The 19973-nt window shown below is 47.2% G+C and overlaps 1 protein-coding gene across 9 annotated transcripts in view; it reads left to right on the top strand.

The window, feature by feature from the left end:
* Positions 1 to 5075: 5075 nt before the first annotated feature.
* Positions 5076 to 19973, top strand: part of KIF21A (kinesin family member 21A) — a 152362-nt gene continuing 137464 nt past the window's right edge. For all 9 annotated transcript variants that reach the window (XM_029055050.2, XM_029055041.2, XM_029055062.2 and 6 more), the window contains exon 1: positions 5076 to 5523. In XM_029055050.2, coding sequence (XP_028910883.1) covers positions 5480 to 5523 — 44 coding nt within the window. In that variant the 5' untranslated portion in view covers positions 5076 to 5479. The remainder of the gene's footprint in view (positions 5524 to 19973) is intronic.

Genomic DNA, 19973 nt, shown 5'->3' with positions numbered 1-19973 from the left:
GAGAAGACGAGAGATGTGGACTGAACTTTTTTTAGGAAAAAGAGCTGGGCAGCAGAGTGAAGGATGGACTGGAGTGGGGAGAGCCAGGAGTCAGGGAGGTCAGCGAGGAGGCTGATGCAGTAGTCAAGGGGGCATATGGTAAGTGCTTGGATCAGTGTAGTAGCAGTTGGGATGGAGATGGAAGGACCTGAGGGTCTCCTTCTGTTCCCACTCCCTTGGAGAACTCATTCACTCTCATGGCTTCCACCATCACCTCTGTGTGGATGATACCCAAATCTACATCTTCACCCCGATCTCTCTCCCTCTCTGCAGTCTCACATTTTCTCCTGATTTCAAAACATCTTTACTTGGACATCCTCCCATCACTCCCAACTTAACATGTTCAAAACAGAACTCCTTATCTTACCACCCAAAACCTGTCCTCTCCTTGACTTTTCCATCACTGTAGACGGCACCATCATCCTTCCTGTCTCCCAAGCCCATAACCTTGGCATTATCCTTGATTCCTCTCTCTCATCCAACCCACATATTTGAACCATCACTAAATTCTGTCAGATCCACCTTCACAACATGGCTAAAATCCATCCTTTCCTCTCCATACAAACTGTTACTGCGTTAATACAATCACTCATCCTATCCCACCTGGATTGCTGCATCAGCCACCTTGCTGACTCCCAGCCTCCTGTCTCTCCCCACTCCAGTGGCTGTCCAGATCATTTTTCTACAAAAACCTTCTGGACACAGCACCCCGCTCCTCAGAAAACTCCAGTGGTTGCCCATCCACCTCTGCCTCAAACAAAAACTCCTCACCATTGGCTTTAAAGCTCTTCATCCTCTTGTCCCCTCCTACCTCACCTCGCTACTCTCCTACTCCAACCCAGTCCTCACACCTTGCTCCTCTAATGCTAACCTTCTCAAGGTGCCTCGATCTCATCTATCTCGCCACAGATTCCTTGCCCACACCCAGCTTCTGACTTGGAACACCCTTCCTCCTCAAATCTGATAGACAATTACGTGCCCCCCTCCTTCAAAGCCTTATTGAGGGCACGTCTCCTCCAAGAGGCCTTCCCTAAGTCCCCCTTTCCTCTTCTCCCATTCCCTTCTGCATCTTCCTGCCTTGCTACCTTTATTCATCACGGCTCCCAGCCCTACAGCACTTATGTCCTTATCTTTAGTATATGTATTTATATTAATATTTCTCCCCTCGCCCCCCGGACTGTAAACTCATTGTGGGTAGGGAACTTAAGGCTCTCCATCACCTTGCCCCTTCCTACCTCTCCTCCCTTCTCTCTTTCCACCGCCCACCCCGCACGCTCCGCTCCTCTGCCGCCCACCTCATCACCGTCCCTCGGTCTCGCCTATCCCGCCGTCGACCCCCGGGTCACGTCCTCCCGCGGTCCTGGAACGCCCTCCCTCCTCACCTCCGCCAAACCGATTCCCTTTCCCTCTTCAAAACCCTACTTAAAACTCACCTCCCCCAAGAGGCGTTCCCAGACCGAGCTCCTCTTCTCCCTCTACTCCCTCTGCCATCCCCCCTTTACCTCTCCACAGCTAAACCCTCATTTTCCCCTTTTCCCTCTGCTCCTCCACCTCTCCCTTCCTATCCCCACAGCACTGTACTCGTCCGCTCAACTGTATATATTTTCGTTACCCTATTTATTTTGTTAATGAATTGTACATCGCCTCGATTCTATTTAGTTGCCATTGTTTTTACGAGATGTTCTTCCCCTCGACTCTGTTTATTGCCATCGTTCTCGTCTGTCCGTCTCCCCCGATTAGACCGTAAGCCCATCAAACGGCAGGGACTGTCTCTATCTGTTGCCGACTTGTTCATCCCAAGCGCTTAGTACAGTGCTCTGCACATAGTAAGCGCTCAATAAATACTATTGAATGAATGAATGAATGAATGAATGAACTTGTCTGTTTATTGTTGTATTATACTCTCCCAAGAGCTTAGTATGGTGCTTGGCACACAGAAAGCACTCAATAAGTATAACTGAATGAATGAATGGAGTGAATGAATGAATGAATGGCAGATTTACTTTTAATGCTGAGCTTACTGTGTGCCAGGCACTGCACTAAGCAGTGGGGTGGATATGAGCAAATCGAGTTGGATACAGTTGCTGTCCCACTTGAGGCTCAGCCTCAATCCCCATTCTGCAGATGAGGTAACGGAGGCACAGAGAGGTGAAGTGACACTCCCAAGGTCACACTGCATACAAGTGGTAGAGATGGGATTAGAATCCATGACCTTCTGACTTCCAGGTCCCTGAATGATCCGCTATGCCACAGGAACAAGCCCAGGCTGCCTGGGAGTCAGAGGACCCGGATTCTTTTCCTGGCTCTGCCACGTACCTGCCGTATGACCTTGGGCAAGTCATTTCGCTTCTCTGGACCTCAATTCCTTCATCTGTAAAGAAAGGATTCAATGCCAGTTTCCTCTCCTTCTTAGCCTGTGAGCCTCATGTGAGATCTTGTGATGTGTATACTCCCTGGCCCATAGTATACGTTTAACAAATACCCCAATTATTATTACTACTAATTGGCAGCAGAACAGGTATTCAACCTATTTTAAAGACCGGGGGGTCGGGGCTGGGGAGGGGGGAGATCCATCTGGGTGATGCAGTAGGATTCAGATAAGTCTTTTCTAATAGAGACAGGGGGTCACATCTGTAAGCAGGGGGGAACCATCTGAAAATAGGGGATTTTAGACAAGATGAGAGGAACAGAGAAGCCAAGGTAGATTTTGAAAGCAGGCAAGAGACCTCCTCTTAAACAACATCTGAGAAAAAAATGATACGGTAAGGGATGACGATTTCTGGTTGAAACATTGTTAAAATTTACCTTCGGAAGGCCATCTTTTTTTTAATCTTGTTCCTGCTCAGAATTAAGGAGGATGAGATGAAGAACTCACAGTTATAACTGAATTTGATTCAGAGAAGACCAAGAAGTGGAAACAGTGGGCTGATGGAACTCCAAACTGTAGCTTTCTTTTAGCGGACTAGCCAGTGTGAACTGCTTCTCTGTGAGCCTTGGGCAGACGCGGGCAGAGTGCCCCACTTGGAAACAATAAAATTCTACATGTTGCTGTCATATCTAATAGGTCAGTATGAGGACCGGGAGCCTCCTTTTTCTCGAAGAAGTCCTAAAAGGTTTTCTCGGAGCTGTAACACTTTAATCTTGATTTTTTGGGCAGGATCTTCTAGGCAACTGGGGTCGGTTTGGATCGGGCCCAAGGCAAAGCCATTCGGTTTGGGGAGGGGGCTCCACTTGTGCGGTCCCCGTCCAGATTCCACTGACTAGGCCATCACGAGATGGGGGAGGGGAAGGGGACTCTCTGCATATTTAAACCGTCCCTCTTCCAGCCAAAACGCAGGGGCTTATTTAAATGTGAATTGGCCTTGAATGCAGCCCCCCCGAGCCAGGGCCCCTACAGGCGTCCTGGCATTTCTTTCATTTATTCATTCAATCGTATTTATTGAGCGCTTACAGTGCAGAGCACTGTCATTTCTTTAATTCATTCATTCAATCGTATTTATTGAGCGCTTACAGTGCAGAGCACCGTACAAAGCGCTTGAATGTACAATTCTGCAACAGATAGAGACAATCCCTGCCCAATGACGGGCTCACAGTCCAAACGGGGGAGACAGACGGCAAAGCAAAACAGAACAAAACAAAACAAAAACTTAAGGGGGCCCTGCCCCCCATTTAGGTTACCCGACCTGCAAAATGTCCTTATAGAATTGTGCTTTCGGGAGGCAGGTCCCTGCATTTTGTCATGCTCGGATCAGGACCCGAAAATCCAGCCCGAACGGGGTTTTATGCCCAGGGTTGCATTAGAAATGCCTTTTGATGTCAGTCTCCCTCGCTAGATTGTAAACTCTTTGGGAGCAGGGCACGAGCAGCAGCGTGGCTCAGGGCCAAGAGCCCGGGCTTGGGGGTCAGAGGTCGTGGGTTCTCATCCCAGCTCCTCCACTTGTCAGCTGTGGGACTTTGAGCAAGTCACTTCACCTCTCTGTGCCTCATTTCCCTCATCTGCATAATAGGGATGAAAACTGCGGGGGAGTGGGACCACCTGATGACCTTGTATCTACCCCAGCGCTTAGAACAGTACTTGGCACATAGTAAACACTTAACCAATACCAACATATTATTATTATTAACGTCTCTGTGCCTCAATTCCCTCATCTGCATAATGGGGATGAAGACCGTGAGCCCCACCTGGGACCACCTGATGACCTCGTATCTACCCTAGTGCTTAGAACAGTGCTTGGCACATAGTGAGCGCTTAACCAATACCAACATTATTATGAAACATCTCTGTGCCTGAATTCCCTTAAATACAGTGCTCTGCACATAGTAAGCGCTCAATAAATACTATTGAATGAATGAATCTGCAGAATGGGGATGAAGGACCGTGAGCCCCACGTGGGACCACCTGATGACCTTGTATCTACCCAGCGCTTAGAACAGCGCTTGGCACATCGTAAGGGCTCAACAAGCACCAGCATAATTATTATTAATTTATTAGAGGGCCGGGCACGGGCTCGTTTGAGGATTAGCTTGCTTCATCCTGGGAGAAAAGGCTGAACCGGCCTTGCCCAGCCGGGGGGAAGGGACAGTGTAGGTGTATGCCCAGTGGGCAGCATCTCCCCACCCCGTCCTTGCCCAGCTGCAGGCAGGGGTGGGCAGGGGTGGGCAGGGGAGGGCAGGGGTGAGCAGGGGAGGGCTAGGGTGGGCAGGGGAGGGCAGGGGTGGGTAGGGGTGGGCAGAGGAGGGTAGGGGAGACAGGGGTGGGTAGAGGAGGGCAGGGGCGGACGGAGGAGGACAGGGGTGGGTAGAAGAGGGCAGGGGTGGGTAGAAGAGGGCAGGGGTGGGCAGGGGAGGGCAGAGGTGTGGGTTGGAGGTGGCCAGGCCGGTCCCGTTGCCGCATTGCGGCGGGGAGGTTGGAGGAGCTGCCCCTCCGCAGCACGACGCCTTGCCCGCCGCCCGCTGCCCACCCACCGCCCGCTGCCCACCTCGCTCGCCATAAGGGCGGCGCTTTGCTCCGCCCCCCCGGGCTGGGAGGAGGAGGAGAAAAGAGGAGGAGAAGGAGGAGAGAGGAGGAGCCGTGAAGTCCTCGCCCTCCGCTCCGCCGCTCCATTCAGCCGGGACGCACAACATGGCTGGACCCAGGCCGAGGTGAGCTCGGCCTCCGGCCCGGAGCACCGACCATTGGGAGCATCGGAGCCCCGACCATTGGGAGCACCGGAGGCCCGAGCATTGGGAGCACCGGAGCCCCGAGCATTGGGAGCATCGGAGCCCCGAGCATTGGGAGCATCGGAGCCCCGAGCATTGGGAGCATCGGAGCCCCGAGCACTGAGCCCCGAAGCACCGGAGCACCGACGATTGCGAGCACCGCAGGACTGAGCAGGGGAGCACGGAGCATTGGGAGCACTGAGCACCGGAGCACGGGAGCAGGGGAGGCTGGTTCCGCAGCATGTGGGGCGGGCAGGACGAGAGCTCGGTGCGGGTGGCCGTCAGGTAAAGGAGCGTCCGTCGGGCCCAGCTCCTCCTCTCCTCCCCCACCCTCCGGGGGGGTCTCTGGGGGGGGTTCTGGGGGTGGGGGGCGCCTGTCACTGGGTGTGTACTTACCTGGGGGCAGCCCCGGTGGACTGTTACGTGCAGCCCAGTGTGCGCTCTCGGGGGGGGTGGGGATCTGGGTGCACCCCAGGACCAGCTGACCTGTGTCTGTCAGGGTGTGGCTTTGGGGCTATATCTCTGTGTGTGAGGGGTGTCTAGTGTAGGGTGTCTGTTGTGCACCCCGGTGTGACTGTGTAGGGTGTCTGTGGCACCCCGGTGTGACTGTGCGTGTGTCTGTGGCAGCCCGGTGTGACTGTGTGCGTAGTCTCTGTGTGGTGTCTGTGTGCGGCCCAGCGTGGGACTAGCTGACGTTTGTGTCTGTGGCTCTGGGTGTATATCTTTGTGTGTGTGTATGTGGTGTCTTTGTGCAGACCGGTGTGACTCTGTGTCTCTCTCTGTGTAGTGTCTGTGTGCAGCCCGGTGTGCCTGGGCGTGCGGCCCAGCTGGGCTAGCTGACGTTTGCGTGTCTCTGTGTGTCTGCCTTTGGGTCTGGGTGTATATCTGTGTGTGTGGTGTCTTTGTGCAGACCGGTGTGACTGTGTGCGTGTCTCTGTGTGTTGTCTGTGTGCAGTCCGGTGTGGACTGGGCGTGCGGCCCAGCTGGGGCTAGGCTGACGTTTGTGTGTCTGTGTGTATCTGCCTGAGGGTCTGGGTGTATATCTGTGTGTGTGTGTATGTGGTGTTCTGTGTGCAGACCGGTGTGACTGTGTGCGTGTCTTTGTGTGTGGTGTCTGTGTGCAGCCCGGTGTGACTGGGCGTGCGGCCCAGCTGGGGCTAGCTGACGTTTGTGTGTCTGTGTGTGTCTGCCTCTGGCTCTGGGTGTATGTGTGTGTGTGTGTGATGTCTGTGTGCAGACCGGTGTGACTGTGTGCGTGTCTTTGTGTGTGGTGTCTGTTTGCAGCCCGGTGTGACTGTGCAGGACGGCCGGTGTGGGGCTAGGTGGTGTGTGTGTGTGTCTGGCTGGGTGTGGCTCTGGGTGTGTGTACGTGTGTGTGGTGTCTGTATGCAGCCCGGTGTGACTCTGCGGGCAGCCCAGCGTGGGGCTAGCTGGTGCTCGTGTGAGTGTGTGTGTGTGTGTGTCTGGATGGGTGTGGCTCTGTGTGTGTACGTGCTGTCTGTGTGTATGTGTGGTGTGTGTGTGCAGCCCGGGTTGGGGCTAGCTGGCCTGTGTGTGTGGGGGGGTGGTCTGGGTGCGGTCCAGTGTGACTGTGCATGAAGCCCGGTGTGGGGCCAGCTGACACGTATGTGTATATGTGTGTATAGGGCAGGTTTGTACCTGATTGGTACCACCGACCTCTTGTGAAGGCAGGCTGGAGACACCCTGGTGGAACTGGGGCTGGGGGACGGGGGAAGGATTGAATGGAAATCAGACCTAATCCCAAATCCCATCCAGCAAGACTCGTTGGCTTTTATATAATCCCTCCTTCACCCCGGTCCAGCCCCAGCCCCTCCGTTTGAGGGCCCAGATAGCCCCTCCGCATGGCAGGTGTCTGGCTGGGCATCCCTCTCACCCTTCCAATTCTTCCACCAGCCCCGAGCTCTCCCACAATGAACAATTGTAAAACGTTTGGTTGCCCCTGCCACCGCCTGCCTGGCCTGGCCCGGCCCGGCCCTGCCCAGGCCTGGCCTGGTTAGAGCAGGCCGCGATGCTATTTTCATTATTTCCGGAAGTGACATACGTGCACTCCCTGCTTGACCAAATGATCGACAGAGGACGAGACTCTTCTCATTTTGCCGTGGAGATATCCGGAAAGCCCCTCGATTGCACATTCGATTGCTGATAGATTTGTAGGTCGAAGCGTCCTCCCTCTCACCGGGCCGAGCTCTTTCTGGGGACCGAGAAGTCGGATGCCGTGGAAACGGCAAGGTAGCCGGAGGAAAAGGATGACTAATGTTGCAGTGGTGCAAGGGTTAACCAAGTGTCTCCATCTTTATAGGTGAAACATGAGGTTAGGAAGGGTGGTACCTCATGCCGGTTAAATTAGTTTAAATTATGCAAGACTAACTGGGCAATTTTTGTGACACCCGAAGAGAGTTCATCAAAATTATACTTGGTCAGTGCATTCTAATAAAATGCACGGCCTACTGCGGTGGGAAATTTTCGGCCCGTGGAGCTGACAGTTCCAGAGTATCTGAAAGCAGAGATGGGTCCCGTGTTGTTCGGGGAAAAATTGCGAACATCACTGCGCCGGCTTGAAAAATTAATGAAGCATCCTGAGTAGGACCATCGCGTCGGTTTAGCTAGAACCGGTCATCTCCTGTTTATTTTGCTTTTCGTCAGGAAAAATGGAAACCCCACTGTCAAGAAATTTTGATTTCTAATTTTAAAGCCATAAAGGTAAAACTTCACATAATGAATAAATCTTTTCATTCATTCATTCAGTCGTATTTATTGAGCGCTTACTGTGTACAGAGGACTGTACTAAGCCCTTGGAAAGTACGATTCGGCAACAGATAGAGAAAATCCCTTCCCAACAATGGGCGCACAGTTGAGAAGGTGGAGACAGACAACAAAACAAAACAAGTAGACAGGCATCAAGCCACCATCTTTTGAACTATTTAAATATACAAAATAGTATTTTAGTGAAACTGGCCTTGGAAAAGTTGACCGATTAAAGTATCTGTCCACTTGCTAGTTTCTCTAGTCTTTAAGGGTAATAATAATGTTAGTATTAGAGAGCTTACTATGCAGCAAACACCAGTCTAAGCACTGGGCAAGATGCAAGATAATGAGGTCTGATAGTCTCTAACCCACAGAGGGCTCACAGTCAAAGTAGGAGGGAGATCAAGTATTGAATCCCCATTTTAGACATGAGGAAACTGAGGCACAGAGAAGTTAAGTGACTTGCCCAAGGTCACACCGCAGGCAAGTGGCAGAGCTAGGATTTAGAAGCCAGGTCCTCTGACTACCAAGCCCTCACTCTTTCTACTAGGCCATGCTGCTTCTCTTGAAGTTTTCCAGATTTTTATAAATGCTGACACTTTCAACTGAAAGTCAGCCATTTTATAAAACTTGGCATTGAAATTATTTTATGTCATAGCTCTGCCAAATTAATTTAACTCTGGAGGGAGAAGGGGAAGAGAGAGGAGAGGAAACTAAAATTTGCCGACTTTGTGATTTGGTAGAAAGCGCAGATTAAAGGATTGGTTGGAGTAGAAGGTTGGAACCAGTTGGCTAATGTGAGGTTTGGGGGATTAGCTGAGGATTTCGGTTATCCATGCTATTTTTGATACTCCTCTGTCACTCAATGTTCAGAGTTGGCTGTTACTGGTAACAAGTTAATTTTTCAGGATTCATTTTTACCTAACATCGAATGCTGCAAGAGACTAAAAATAAATGGTGAAGGAGCTATTCACTGAAGAGTTTTCCATTTCTCCTCTAACACTCTAGGCACTGGGCAGTGTTACAGGTTCTTTAGCTTCACAGAGCTGCTCGTTGACTTTATTTTTGTATGTTATTTTGGTTCATGGTCACTAAAGAAGTTCACAGAGTGCTGGGTAGAGATGACAGATTGGTAACACTTTTATTGACAAGGCAGAGACTTGCTCGAATAGAATAGTGCTATGGTTTTAGGGAAGTTTTAAATAAATAATGAGTACTTACCATAATTATTTACTGCTTCTTGTTTCTCCTTTGTTTACTGTTCCATCGGTAAAGTTTCTTGGGGGGGGGGGGGGAATTGCTGCATCACAGCTTTTCATCTGGTTAAGCCATTTTTCGCTGAAATGGACTAAAAAGACTATTTGATAGTGGGCTAGTTTAAATGAAATTTACATATTTGGTGTATTTTGTCATCGTATCTGTGGATAGATCCGCGATCCAGAGAGTGGAGATGTAGGATAGAAATGAACTTTGTAGGGTTTTAACTGTAATAAAGAAACCAAAGATAAAAAGTGCTCAGGGTTGTTTCACTTATTACTATCTTTTAGGAAAGTTCCAAAGAGATATTCGTAGCCTGCAAAATATGCCTTGACCCCACCCAAGTTTATCAATGCATTATACCTCATTTTAGCTACATATAGCATCTCACCACTCTGTTTCCCACCGACAGACATTGCCCTAGAGTGTTATAAAAGTAATAGAAAGGAGTGAGAGAAAAAATGTAATTTCTTGGAATCTTCAGCCTGGTTTCCTGTATGCCCAGCCTGAATTCATTTAAGGTATTGGGAATATTTTTATTTAATTCATGATTTCCTTATAAAATAAGTGCTTTGACTATAGTCCTTGAATAGTTCAACTATTTTTGTTAGGAGTGGATGGACTGGAAAGTGGAAACCAGGGTTCATTCCCAGTTGTATGCCTCAGAACCACCAGTGAGTAATCAATCAGTGGTATTTATTGAGCACTTACTGGGCACAGAGCACTGCACTGAGCGCTTGGGAGAGTACAGTATAAAATCATTGGGGGACATGGTCCATGCCCTCAAGGAATTTACCATCTAGAGAGGGAGACGGGATGTTAAATTATGCGTAGGGGAAGCAGTAGAGCATAAGGATGTGTACATAAGCATTGTGGGGTGAGTATTTTGATACCTTGGCATATTAAGAGGTGCAGACCCTAGTTCATAGATGATGCGAAAGGGAAGGAGTGAGCGGTCCCATTATTGATATTATGCACTTCAAGCTTCAGAAATTCTAAAGCTAAAGGATTTTAGTTATTAATGAGGGGTTATGCCCTTTACTTTCCATCTCTCAGTATGGCACCTGGAGAATTTCCTTATTCAGTCTCGGCAGTGGGAGAGAGGGTCCAGCAGAGGCCTGTCCATTCTATTCCTAGCTTGGCCAGTGGCTAGTGAGTTGAAGGCAATCTGCTACAAGCCAAAACTCACCCGTGCTGGGCAGCAGCGGCACGGGAGAGAGTCGAGGGTGGAGACTCAAGTTGACTGCATGGAAGAAGGCAATAGTAAACCACTTCCGTATTTTTTCCAAGAAAACTCTCCGGCTACGCTACCAGAACGATTGCAGATGGAGAGTGGGGCGTTCTGAGAGAGATGTGTCCATGGAGTCTCTAAGGATCAGAAATGACGTGACAACACGAGACAAGACAATGCCCTTTACCACTTCCCTGCCCTCAATTTGGGGAAATTAGAGCCTAGTCGGGGAAGGCCTCTTGGAGGAGCTATGGTTTTAGCTTTATAACACTCAATCAGCTTGCCCCCTCCTATCTTTTCTTGATGATGCCAGTCTACTCGCTGTACCTTGGTATCGTTTATCTCTCCACCGATTGCTCTCCCACATCCTCCCTCTGGCCTGGGACTTTCTCCCCCACTTCATAGCCAACAGACTTCCACTCTCCCTTCACATCGGGCTCATAATCTTAATCCCCATTTTACAGATGAGGTAACTGAGGCACAGTGAAGTGATTTGCCCAAGGTTACACAGCAAACAAGTAGCGGAGCCGGGGCCAAAACTCAGGTCCTTCCGACTCCCAGGCCTGCACTCTATCCTCTAGACCATGCCTTTATCACTTCCCTGCCCTCAAATGACTGACGCAGCAAATTCCAAACTCTTTCCTCCCTAAGAAAGTACAAAGAGAAGGTCAGCTCCAAAAATGTGCCAAGAAAATCAGAAAAAGTATGGTGAGGACGGTGAAGGGAACTTGATGTTTCTAATTTTTCTGGTGTGTGCATGATGGGTGTATTTCATTGGAAAGAGAGGATTTTGTATCCTTGTAATTTAGTGTAAATGAATGAGAATTGCATACTAGTCCCAACCATAAAGGGCTGTATTTTAATCCTATTAAAAAACAGATTTATGGGCTTTGGGAAGTTAAAGTCCAGAATTTTAATTTCGTCCTTGGCATTGATTTGCCATGTGACTCCCTTTGATTTAATTTTTTTTTCCATCTGTAAATAACTTAATACAGTACTCTGCCACCGCCCATAGAAGTCCTCTAAGCAGGGTCACTTTGGCTGGGAGGCAAATGGGCAGTTGTTCAGAGCTCACTGATTCCCAGCTAAGGGAAAGGTGAGACAGTGGTAAAAAAAAAACGCATATGGGTATGTGCGGCCTCACTCTCTCCCCTCTCTTTTCGCCCCTGCTGCTTTAAAAAGGGGGTCAAAGTGGTAAAGGAGCATGATCCAGAGGCAGTGGGGGGAGAGGTAAGTCATAATAATAATTGTGCTATTTTTTTAAGTGCTTACTGTGTGCCAGGCACTGTAATAAGCACTGAGATGGACACAAGTAAATCAGGTTTGACACACATGAGACTCATAGTCTCAGTCCCCATTTTACAGATGAGGTAACTGAGACACGAAGTTAAGTGGCTTGCCCAAGGTCACACAGAAGACATGTCGGTGTCAGGATTAGAGCCCATGAGCTTCTGACTCCCAGGCCTGGGTTCAATCTAGTATTCTATCCCTCCCGGACTCTGGTCTAAACAGATCCCCAGAGGAACAAGAGAGAGAGAGAGAGAGAGAGAGAGAGAGAGCAAACTTTGGGCCCAAGGTGGACTGTCGCTATCTACTTTGCCCGGAATCCATCAGTGCCATAGCTCGACTCTCACTGCAATATTACTAAATTGCTACAAGTAGTTTTAAATGTAGATTTATTCATTCAGTCATATTTATTGGGCTTACTGTGTGCGGAGCACTGTACTAAGAACTTGAGAGAGTTACAATGCAACAGTAAACAGGCGCATTCCCAGCCCACGGACGAGTTTACAGTCAAGAAATGGAGACAGACATTAGTATAAATAAATGACAGATATGTACATAAATGCCATGGGTCTGGGAGGGGGGATGAATCAAGGAAGCAAGTCAGGGTGAAGCAGAAGGGAGTGGGAGAAGAGGAAAGCAAGGCTTAATCAGGGAAGACCTCTTGGAGGAGATGTGCCTTCAATAAGGCTTTGAAGAGGGGGAGAGGAATTGTCTGTCGGATATGAGGAAGGAAGGGCGTTCCATTCATTCATTCAATAGTATTTATTGAGCGCTTACTATGTGCAGAGCACTGTACTAAGCGCTTGGGATGAACAAGTTGGCAACAGATAGAGACAGTCCCTGCCGTTTGACCGGCTTACAGTCTAATCGGGGGAGACGGACAGACAAGAACAATGGCACTAAACAGCGTCAAGGGGAAGAACATCTCGTAAAAACAATGGCAACTAAATAGAATCGAGGCGATGTACAATTCATTAACAAAATAAATAGGGTAACGAAAATATATACAGTTGAGCAGATGAGTACAGTGCTGTGGGCATGGGAAGGGAGAGGTGGAGGAGCAGAGGGAAAAGGGGAAAATGAGGCTTTAGCTGCCGAGAGGTAAAGGGGGGATGGCAGAGGGAGTAGAGGGGGAAGAGGAGCTCAGTCTGGGAACGCCTCTTGGAGGAGGTGATTTTTAAGTAAGGTTTTGAAGAGGGAAAGAGAATCAGTTTGGCGGAGGTGAGGAGGGAGGGCGTTCCGGGACCGCGGGAGGACGTGACCCGGGGGTCGACGGCGGGATGGGCGAGACCGAGGGACGGCGAGGAGGTGGGCGGCGGAGGAGCGGAGCGTGCGGGGTGGGCGGTAGAAAGAGAGAAGGGAGGAGAGGTAGGAAGGGGCAAGGTGATGGAGAGCCTTGAAGCCTAGAGTGAGGAGTTTTTGTTCCAGGCCAGAGGCGGGACGTGGGTGAGAGGTTGGCGGCGGGATAAAGGAGATGGAGGCGTAGTGAAAAGGTTAGTATTGGAAGAGCAAAGTGTGTGGGCTGGGATGTAGTAGGAGAGTAGCGAGGTGAGTTAGGAAGGGGGCAAGGTGCCATATGCCCTATATGCCCTAATAGAGAACGGGCTTGGATGTCAGAAGGACCTGGGTTCTTATCCAGACCCTGCCACTTGTCTGCTATGTGACCTTGGACAAGTCACTTCACTTCTCGTGCTTCGGTTACCTCATCTGTGAAATGGGGATTAAAACTGAGACCCATGTAGACTGTGTCCAACCTGCTCATCTTGTATCTCTCCTAGCCCTAAGTACAATGCCTGACAAGTAGTGCGTGCTGAACAAATAGAATTAAAAATAATGATGATAATAAGGTGACTGCCTAGCCCTCTTTTTTTCCCCCCTTTTATTTCTTCTCTTTGTCTAGCTCCCTTTTCTTCCCATTTCCACCCCCTCCATCACCTCTTCACTAAGCCCAGGCGCCATCGTCCCTGCAATGGCCAGCTGGTGCGAGTGATGGGAGCTTCTGATTTGGCCTGAACCTTTAGCTTTGAGCTATATCGAGAACTCGAGTTCACACCTGGCTTGAGGTTATAGAATGGCCCTGTTCTGGGCCCGGCGCACCACCGTCACGCAGACTTAGTGGCAGATTTAGGAGTGTGACCCAGTGGAAAGAGCAGGGGCCTGGGAGTCAGAGGACCTGGGTTCTAATCCCAGCTCTGCCAATTGTTTGCTTTGTGATCTTGGGCAAGTCACTTCACTTCTCTGGGCCTCAGTTCCTCCAGTTGTAAAATGGGGATTCAATACCTGTTCTCCCTCCTATTTAAGACTTGTAATCTCCCACGTGGGACAGGGACTGTGTCCGACCTAATTGACTTGTACCTAACCCAGCACTTGAAACTGTTTGACACATAGTAAATAAGCGCTTAACATGTACCACAAAACAAACAGAGGTTCAGCAGCAGCTACCTGGCTCAAATTACTCTTCCTGACCCAGGCTGCTGCCATGACCTAGCGAAAGCAGGGTCAGTGGGGGAGGCAGAAGCAGTGTTGATGGCCGTGGCAGACAAGTTTACCCCCCAAGGGGGTAGGGTAGGATGGGGGTAAGTAGAGCGTTTCCCTTATCTGTAATTTCTTTTAATGTCTGTCTCCCCCTTTAAACCCTAAGCTCCTTGTGGGCAGATATCATGTTTAACACCTCTATCATATTGCATACTCCCAAGTGCAGCATGGAATAGTGAATACAGCACGGGCCTGGGACTCAGAAGGACCTGGGTTGTAATCCCAATTCTGCCACTTGTCTGCTGTGTGACCTTGGGCAAGTTGCTTCGCTTCTCTGTGCCTCAGTTACCTCTTCTGGAAAATAGAGATGAAGACTGTGAGCCCAACGTGGGACAGGGACTGTGTCCACCCTAACTTGCTTGTATCTACCCCAGTGTTTACAACAGTGCTTGACACTTAGTAAGTGCTTAACAAATACCATCATAGGGCTTAACAAATACCATCATCATCCTTATCCTGGAGACTGTAAATTCATTGTGGACAGATAATGTGCTTATTTATTGTTGTATTGTATTCTCTTAAGTGCTTAGTATGATCCTGTACACCCAGGATCCTGTAAGCTTTCAGTAAATATACTTGACTGACTGACTATTACTATTATTCCCTGGACATCCTTTTACTCCTCTTTTTCTTCCTTGCTCCCTTTTCCTTATCCCCCTTTTTTTTCTATGACCTTCACTTCCTCCTGTCATTTCAAAGGTGATATGGGATCACCTTACACCAAAGCCTCCACATTTTCTTTGTGTACATTTTTTTACACTAGAACTGGATGCACATGTGAAAATGTTTATTTTACAAAATAATTGCTTGTTTTGTGTGCTCAGACTAAAAAGTACTGCATTTATTTTAACCATTGTGGTCTTCTTTCCGTACATCTCACACAAAGTACTTTATTTACTGCCACAGAGTAAGCGCCTTACAAATGCCATAATTATTAATTACTCTTAAGAATACTAAATAGCATCTCATCATCTAAAGAATATTTGAAATTTATTTTTATAAATGCCTGTCTCCGCCTCTATCTGTAAGCTCACTGTGAGCAGAGAATGTGCCTTCCAACTCTGGTATATTGTCCTCTCCCAAGTACTTAGTACAGTGCTGTGCACACAGTAAGTGCTCAATAAATACCCCTGATTGATAAATACTTTCATCTGGCTCAATACACTACATGAAGACAAAGCATTTAGGTTTCAGTGATGTAAAGAGTGTTTTTTTAAGTTTTCCTTGGAGAATATACGGGTGTAGAATGCATGTTGGTCAATTTTTTTTAAATATTCACTCAACTTTTTGAAATGCTATGGTTGCAGGCTTAGCCAGGGGAAATTCAGAAATATTAATTTAATGGCATTTTGCTGCACCTAACTAAAACATAATTTAATTCAGACTGGAACAAAAAGAACAGAGAGAAGCAGCATGGCTCAGTGGAAAGAGCACGGGCTTGGGAGTAAGAGGTCATGGGTTCGAATCCTGGCTCTGCCACTTGTCAGGTGTGTGACTGTGGGCAAGTTACTTAACTTCTCTGTGCCTCAGTTACCTCATCTGTAAAATGGGAATTAAGACTGGGAGTCTCACGTGGGACAAACTGATTACCCTTTATGTACCCCAGCACTTACAACAGTTCTCTGCACATAGTAAATGCTTAACAAATACGAACATTATTATTATTATTATTAGAAAGAAACTGTCTTCATTCTCTGCTTGTTCAAAATATCTAATTCCCCTTCCCATAATATTCATAATATGAGGTGATATGAGGTAAAGGAAATATAGTTCATTTTCCCTAATTATCACCACCCCTTAAACTATCAACATCTTGCACACTAATTAGTTCAAATTTTGATGGGTAATTATCAAGTAGAGAATGATTCACCAGATATTCCAGTTTCATAAAGGATAAAGGTGAAAAGTATTTTGGCAGTTAATCCAACAATTTAACCAGCGAGAAACATTTGTTTACTCTTGGTTTTCTCTGAAGAGGATAATGTAATTTTTATCTTGACTACCAACTTTTGACATTCATTCATTCAGTCATATTTATTGAGCACTTACTGTGTGCAGAGCACTGTACTAAATGCTTGGAAAGTACAGTTTGGCAACAAATAGAGGCAATCCCTACCCAACAATGGGCTCACAGTCTAGAAACAGAGTCAAACTCTTCATCTGCATACATTTTTGTAAATAGATTTGGTATTGTGGACAGGGATCATGTATTAAGTGCTTGGGAGAGTACAGTAGAGTTGGTAGACATGATCCCAAACACTTAATACGGTGCTGTGCGTACAGTAAACACTTAAAAACTCCTCACTCTTGGCTTCAAAGCTCTCCATCACCTTGCCCCCTCCTACCTCACCTCCCTTCTCTCCCTCTGCAGCCCACCCCATACCTCCTCTCCTCTGCCGTTAACCTCCTCCTTGTGCCTCGTTCTTTCCTGTCTCACCAACACCTGGACCACATCCTACCTCTGACCTGGAATGCCCTCCCTCCTTACATCCGCTAAACTAACTCTCTTCCCCTCTTCAAAGCCCTACTGAGAGCTCACCTCCTCCAGCAGGCCTTCCCAGACTGAGCCCTCCCTTTCCCTCTGCTCCTCCTCCTCTCCCCATTGCCCCTACTCCCTCCCTCTGCTCTACCCCCTTCCCCTCCCCACAGCGCCTGTATATATTTGTACATATTTATTGTTCTGTTAATTTTGTTAATGATGTGCATTTACCTATGGTACTATTGAGAAGCAGCATAGCTCAGTGGAAAGAGCCCGGGCTTGGGAGTCAGAGGTCATGGGTTCGAATCCCGGCTCTGCCGCTTGTCAGCTGTGTGACTGTGGGCAAGTCACTTCACTTCTCTGTGCCTCAGTTCCCTCCTCTGTAAAATGGGGATTAACTGTGAGCCTCATGTGGGACAACCTGATTACGCTGTATCTGTCCCAGCGCTTAGAACAGTGCTCGCACCTAGTAAGCGCTTAACAAATGCCAACATTATTATTACTACTATTTATTTTGATGGTAGTGATACCTGTCTACTTGTTTTATTTTGTTGTCCGTCTCCCCCTTCTAGACTGTGAGCCTGTTGTTGGGCAGGGATTGTCTCTGTCTGTTACTGAATTGTGCTTTCCAAGCACTTAGTATAGTGCTCTGCACACAGTAAGCGCTCAATAAATACGATTGATTGAATGAATGAATGGTAAACACCATTGATTGATTAAATGATAATGACTTATTTTTGTGGGGATCAAAATCAGGTCCTAAAATATTGGGAGTTTTTTAGGAGAAAAATCCCACTATGAATATTCATATACTTGAGGGAATATGGGATTTTAATGGATTCTTTCATATGGCCATTCTAGAGTTATTATCCATGCTAATGTTGTAAGGAATTTTCTTTTTTTGCCTGTTTTGTATTTCTCATATTGATTTTCATTCGACTTTTCGTAGCGTGAAAGTAGATTTACAGTGTTTGGACCAATTCTGACTGCAAGCGCAACTCAAGATTGCAGTCTATCTTGGAAAATTCCATAATAAATAGGAATTGATTTTATATGCATTTACCCTTATTTTAACTCCGTTATTACTGTCTTTTCTATTATTTGCTAGAGTAGTGAAGTTACTAAAGGATTTTCATGAGTGTTCATCAATAATAATTGCGGTAAGTGTTAAGTGGTTACTATATGCCAGACACTGTACTAAGCACTGGGGGGGGGAGGGTACAAGCAAATTGGATTGGGCACAGTCCCTAACCCACATCTGGCTCCTAGTCTTCGTCCCCATTTTACAGATGATGTAATTGAGGCATGAAGAAGTGAATTTACTTGCCCAAGGTCACACAGCAGACAAGTGGTGGAGTCAGGATTAAAATCCATGTCCTTCTGACTCCGAAGCCTGTGTTCTATCCACTAGTCCATACTACTTCTCTCACATGACAACACTAATATTTTCCCATAGTTGTTGTTATTATTATTATCTTTGTTAAGTGCTTACTAGGTGCCAGGCACAGTACTAAGCGCTGTTAGTTAATCTTACATTTATGGTAAAGCATCTTTAATAGTTAACACATCTTTAATATTGACATCTCCAATATTGATTACCAAAGTTGTGTAGAAATCAACTTTCAAATGGTTGCTAATGGCTATAAGACAGTAAAAAGTGCCGTACATATTCTGACCTGTTGTAAAGCAGTGTCCTCGACATATACACTTAGAGAAGCAGCGTGGCTCAGAGGAAAGAGCCCGGGCTTGGGAGTCAGAGGTCATGGGTTCGAATCCCAGCTCTGCCACTTGTCAGCTGTGTGACTGTGGGCAAGTCATGTAACTTCTCTGTGCCTCAGTTACCCCATCTGTAAAATGGGGATGAAGACTGGGAGCCTCACGTGGGACAACCTTATGACCTGTAAATACCCCAGTGCTTAGAACAGTGATCTGCACATAGTAAGCATTTAACAAATACCAACATTATTCTTATTCTTATTTATGTGACTTGATCATTACATTGCGAACTGTGATGGGACTCTGTGTTTTGTCAAAGATGCTAACCCAGTTGAGGAACTCAACTTTAAAAATATTTCATCATGCCCAGTCATGACAACTGATAGCTCTCCTCCCCTCCTTTAACCTGTCAAGGTAATCTTGCAGATTAAGTGTGTTTGAAACCCATCATCCATTTTTTTGTAGCACTTATTAAAACCCATCACCAGCTATTGTATATGTATATAGATTTATTCTGTTGTACATTCAATTATTTATTTTGTTTGCTGTCAGTCTTGATGAGTGTGTAAGCTCCTTGTGGGCAGCTTTTTTTTTGTCATTTTGTATTATTCTTTGTACTGTGATTAGTACAGGGAGTGCTCAGTATTACTGGATGCTTCATAGATTACCTTATTTTGTGAGTGGTCATGCACAAAAGTAGTCAGATGTGGAAATCAGATACTGTACATTGACACCATAGCAGGAACATTCTTCCTTTCATTTCCCTGAAAGACATTTTCTAGGTGAATTTGACCAGTTCCAACGGCGGTCATTCCCTGTATAAAATATCATTCTCACTTTTTCCCTGTAATATCAAGATTGGATAGTCTAAGAAAAAAATAGCAGTGGGGAAAAAGCAGAGGGATAAAGAATCTTGAGCTATTAGGAACTGTGGAGTTAGCACCACTGCTTCCAGCGAATGCTTTTCAGGACACTGCAAGAGTAATCCAAGTAGTAGCTTGATGTAGTGGACAGAGCACCGGCCCGGGAGTCAGAAGGTCACGGGTTCTAGTCCTGGTTCCACCACTTGTCTGCTTTGTGGTCTTGGGCATGCCATTTCACTTCTCTGTGCCTAGTTACCTCAACTGTAAAATGGGGATGAAGAATTTGAGCCCTATGCGGGACAGGGACTATGTCCAACCTGATTTGCTTGTGTCCACCCCAGTGCTTCATACAGTGCCTGGCTCATAGTAAGTGCTTAACAAATGCCATAGTTATTATTATTATTATTGTTATTATTTTTGAGAAAAGTTAGAGAGAGTTCCACAGGATAAGTCCTGTTTGGCTTAGTACATTAAAATTGCCATGAGAACTGTCTTTAGAGATGCAGATTGACTGTTCAGGGATCCTTCTCACCATTCTACATCCAAAATTCTCCCAGTCCTTTCCATGGTGGGTGGAAAACGACTGCATCCCGGAGAAAGC

Source organism: Ornithorhynchus anatinus, chromosome 2 (assembly GCF_004115215.2).
Source record: "Ornithorhynchus anatinus isolate Pmale09 chromosome 2, mOrnAna1.pri.v4, whole genome shotgun sequence".
Classification (NCBI taxonomy): domain Eukaryota; kingdom Metazoa; phylum Chordata; class Mammalia; order Monotremata; family Ornithorhynchidae; genus Ornithorhynchus; species Ornithorhynchus anatinus.
Note: the sequence above shows the minus strand (reverse complement) of the source record. Positions and strands in the feature narration are given on the sequence as shown.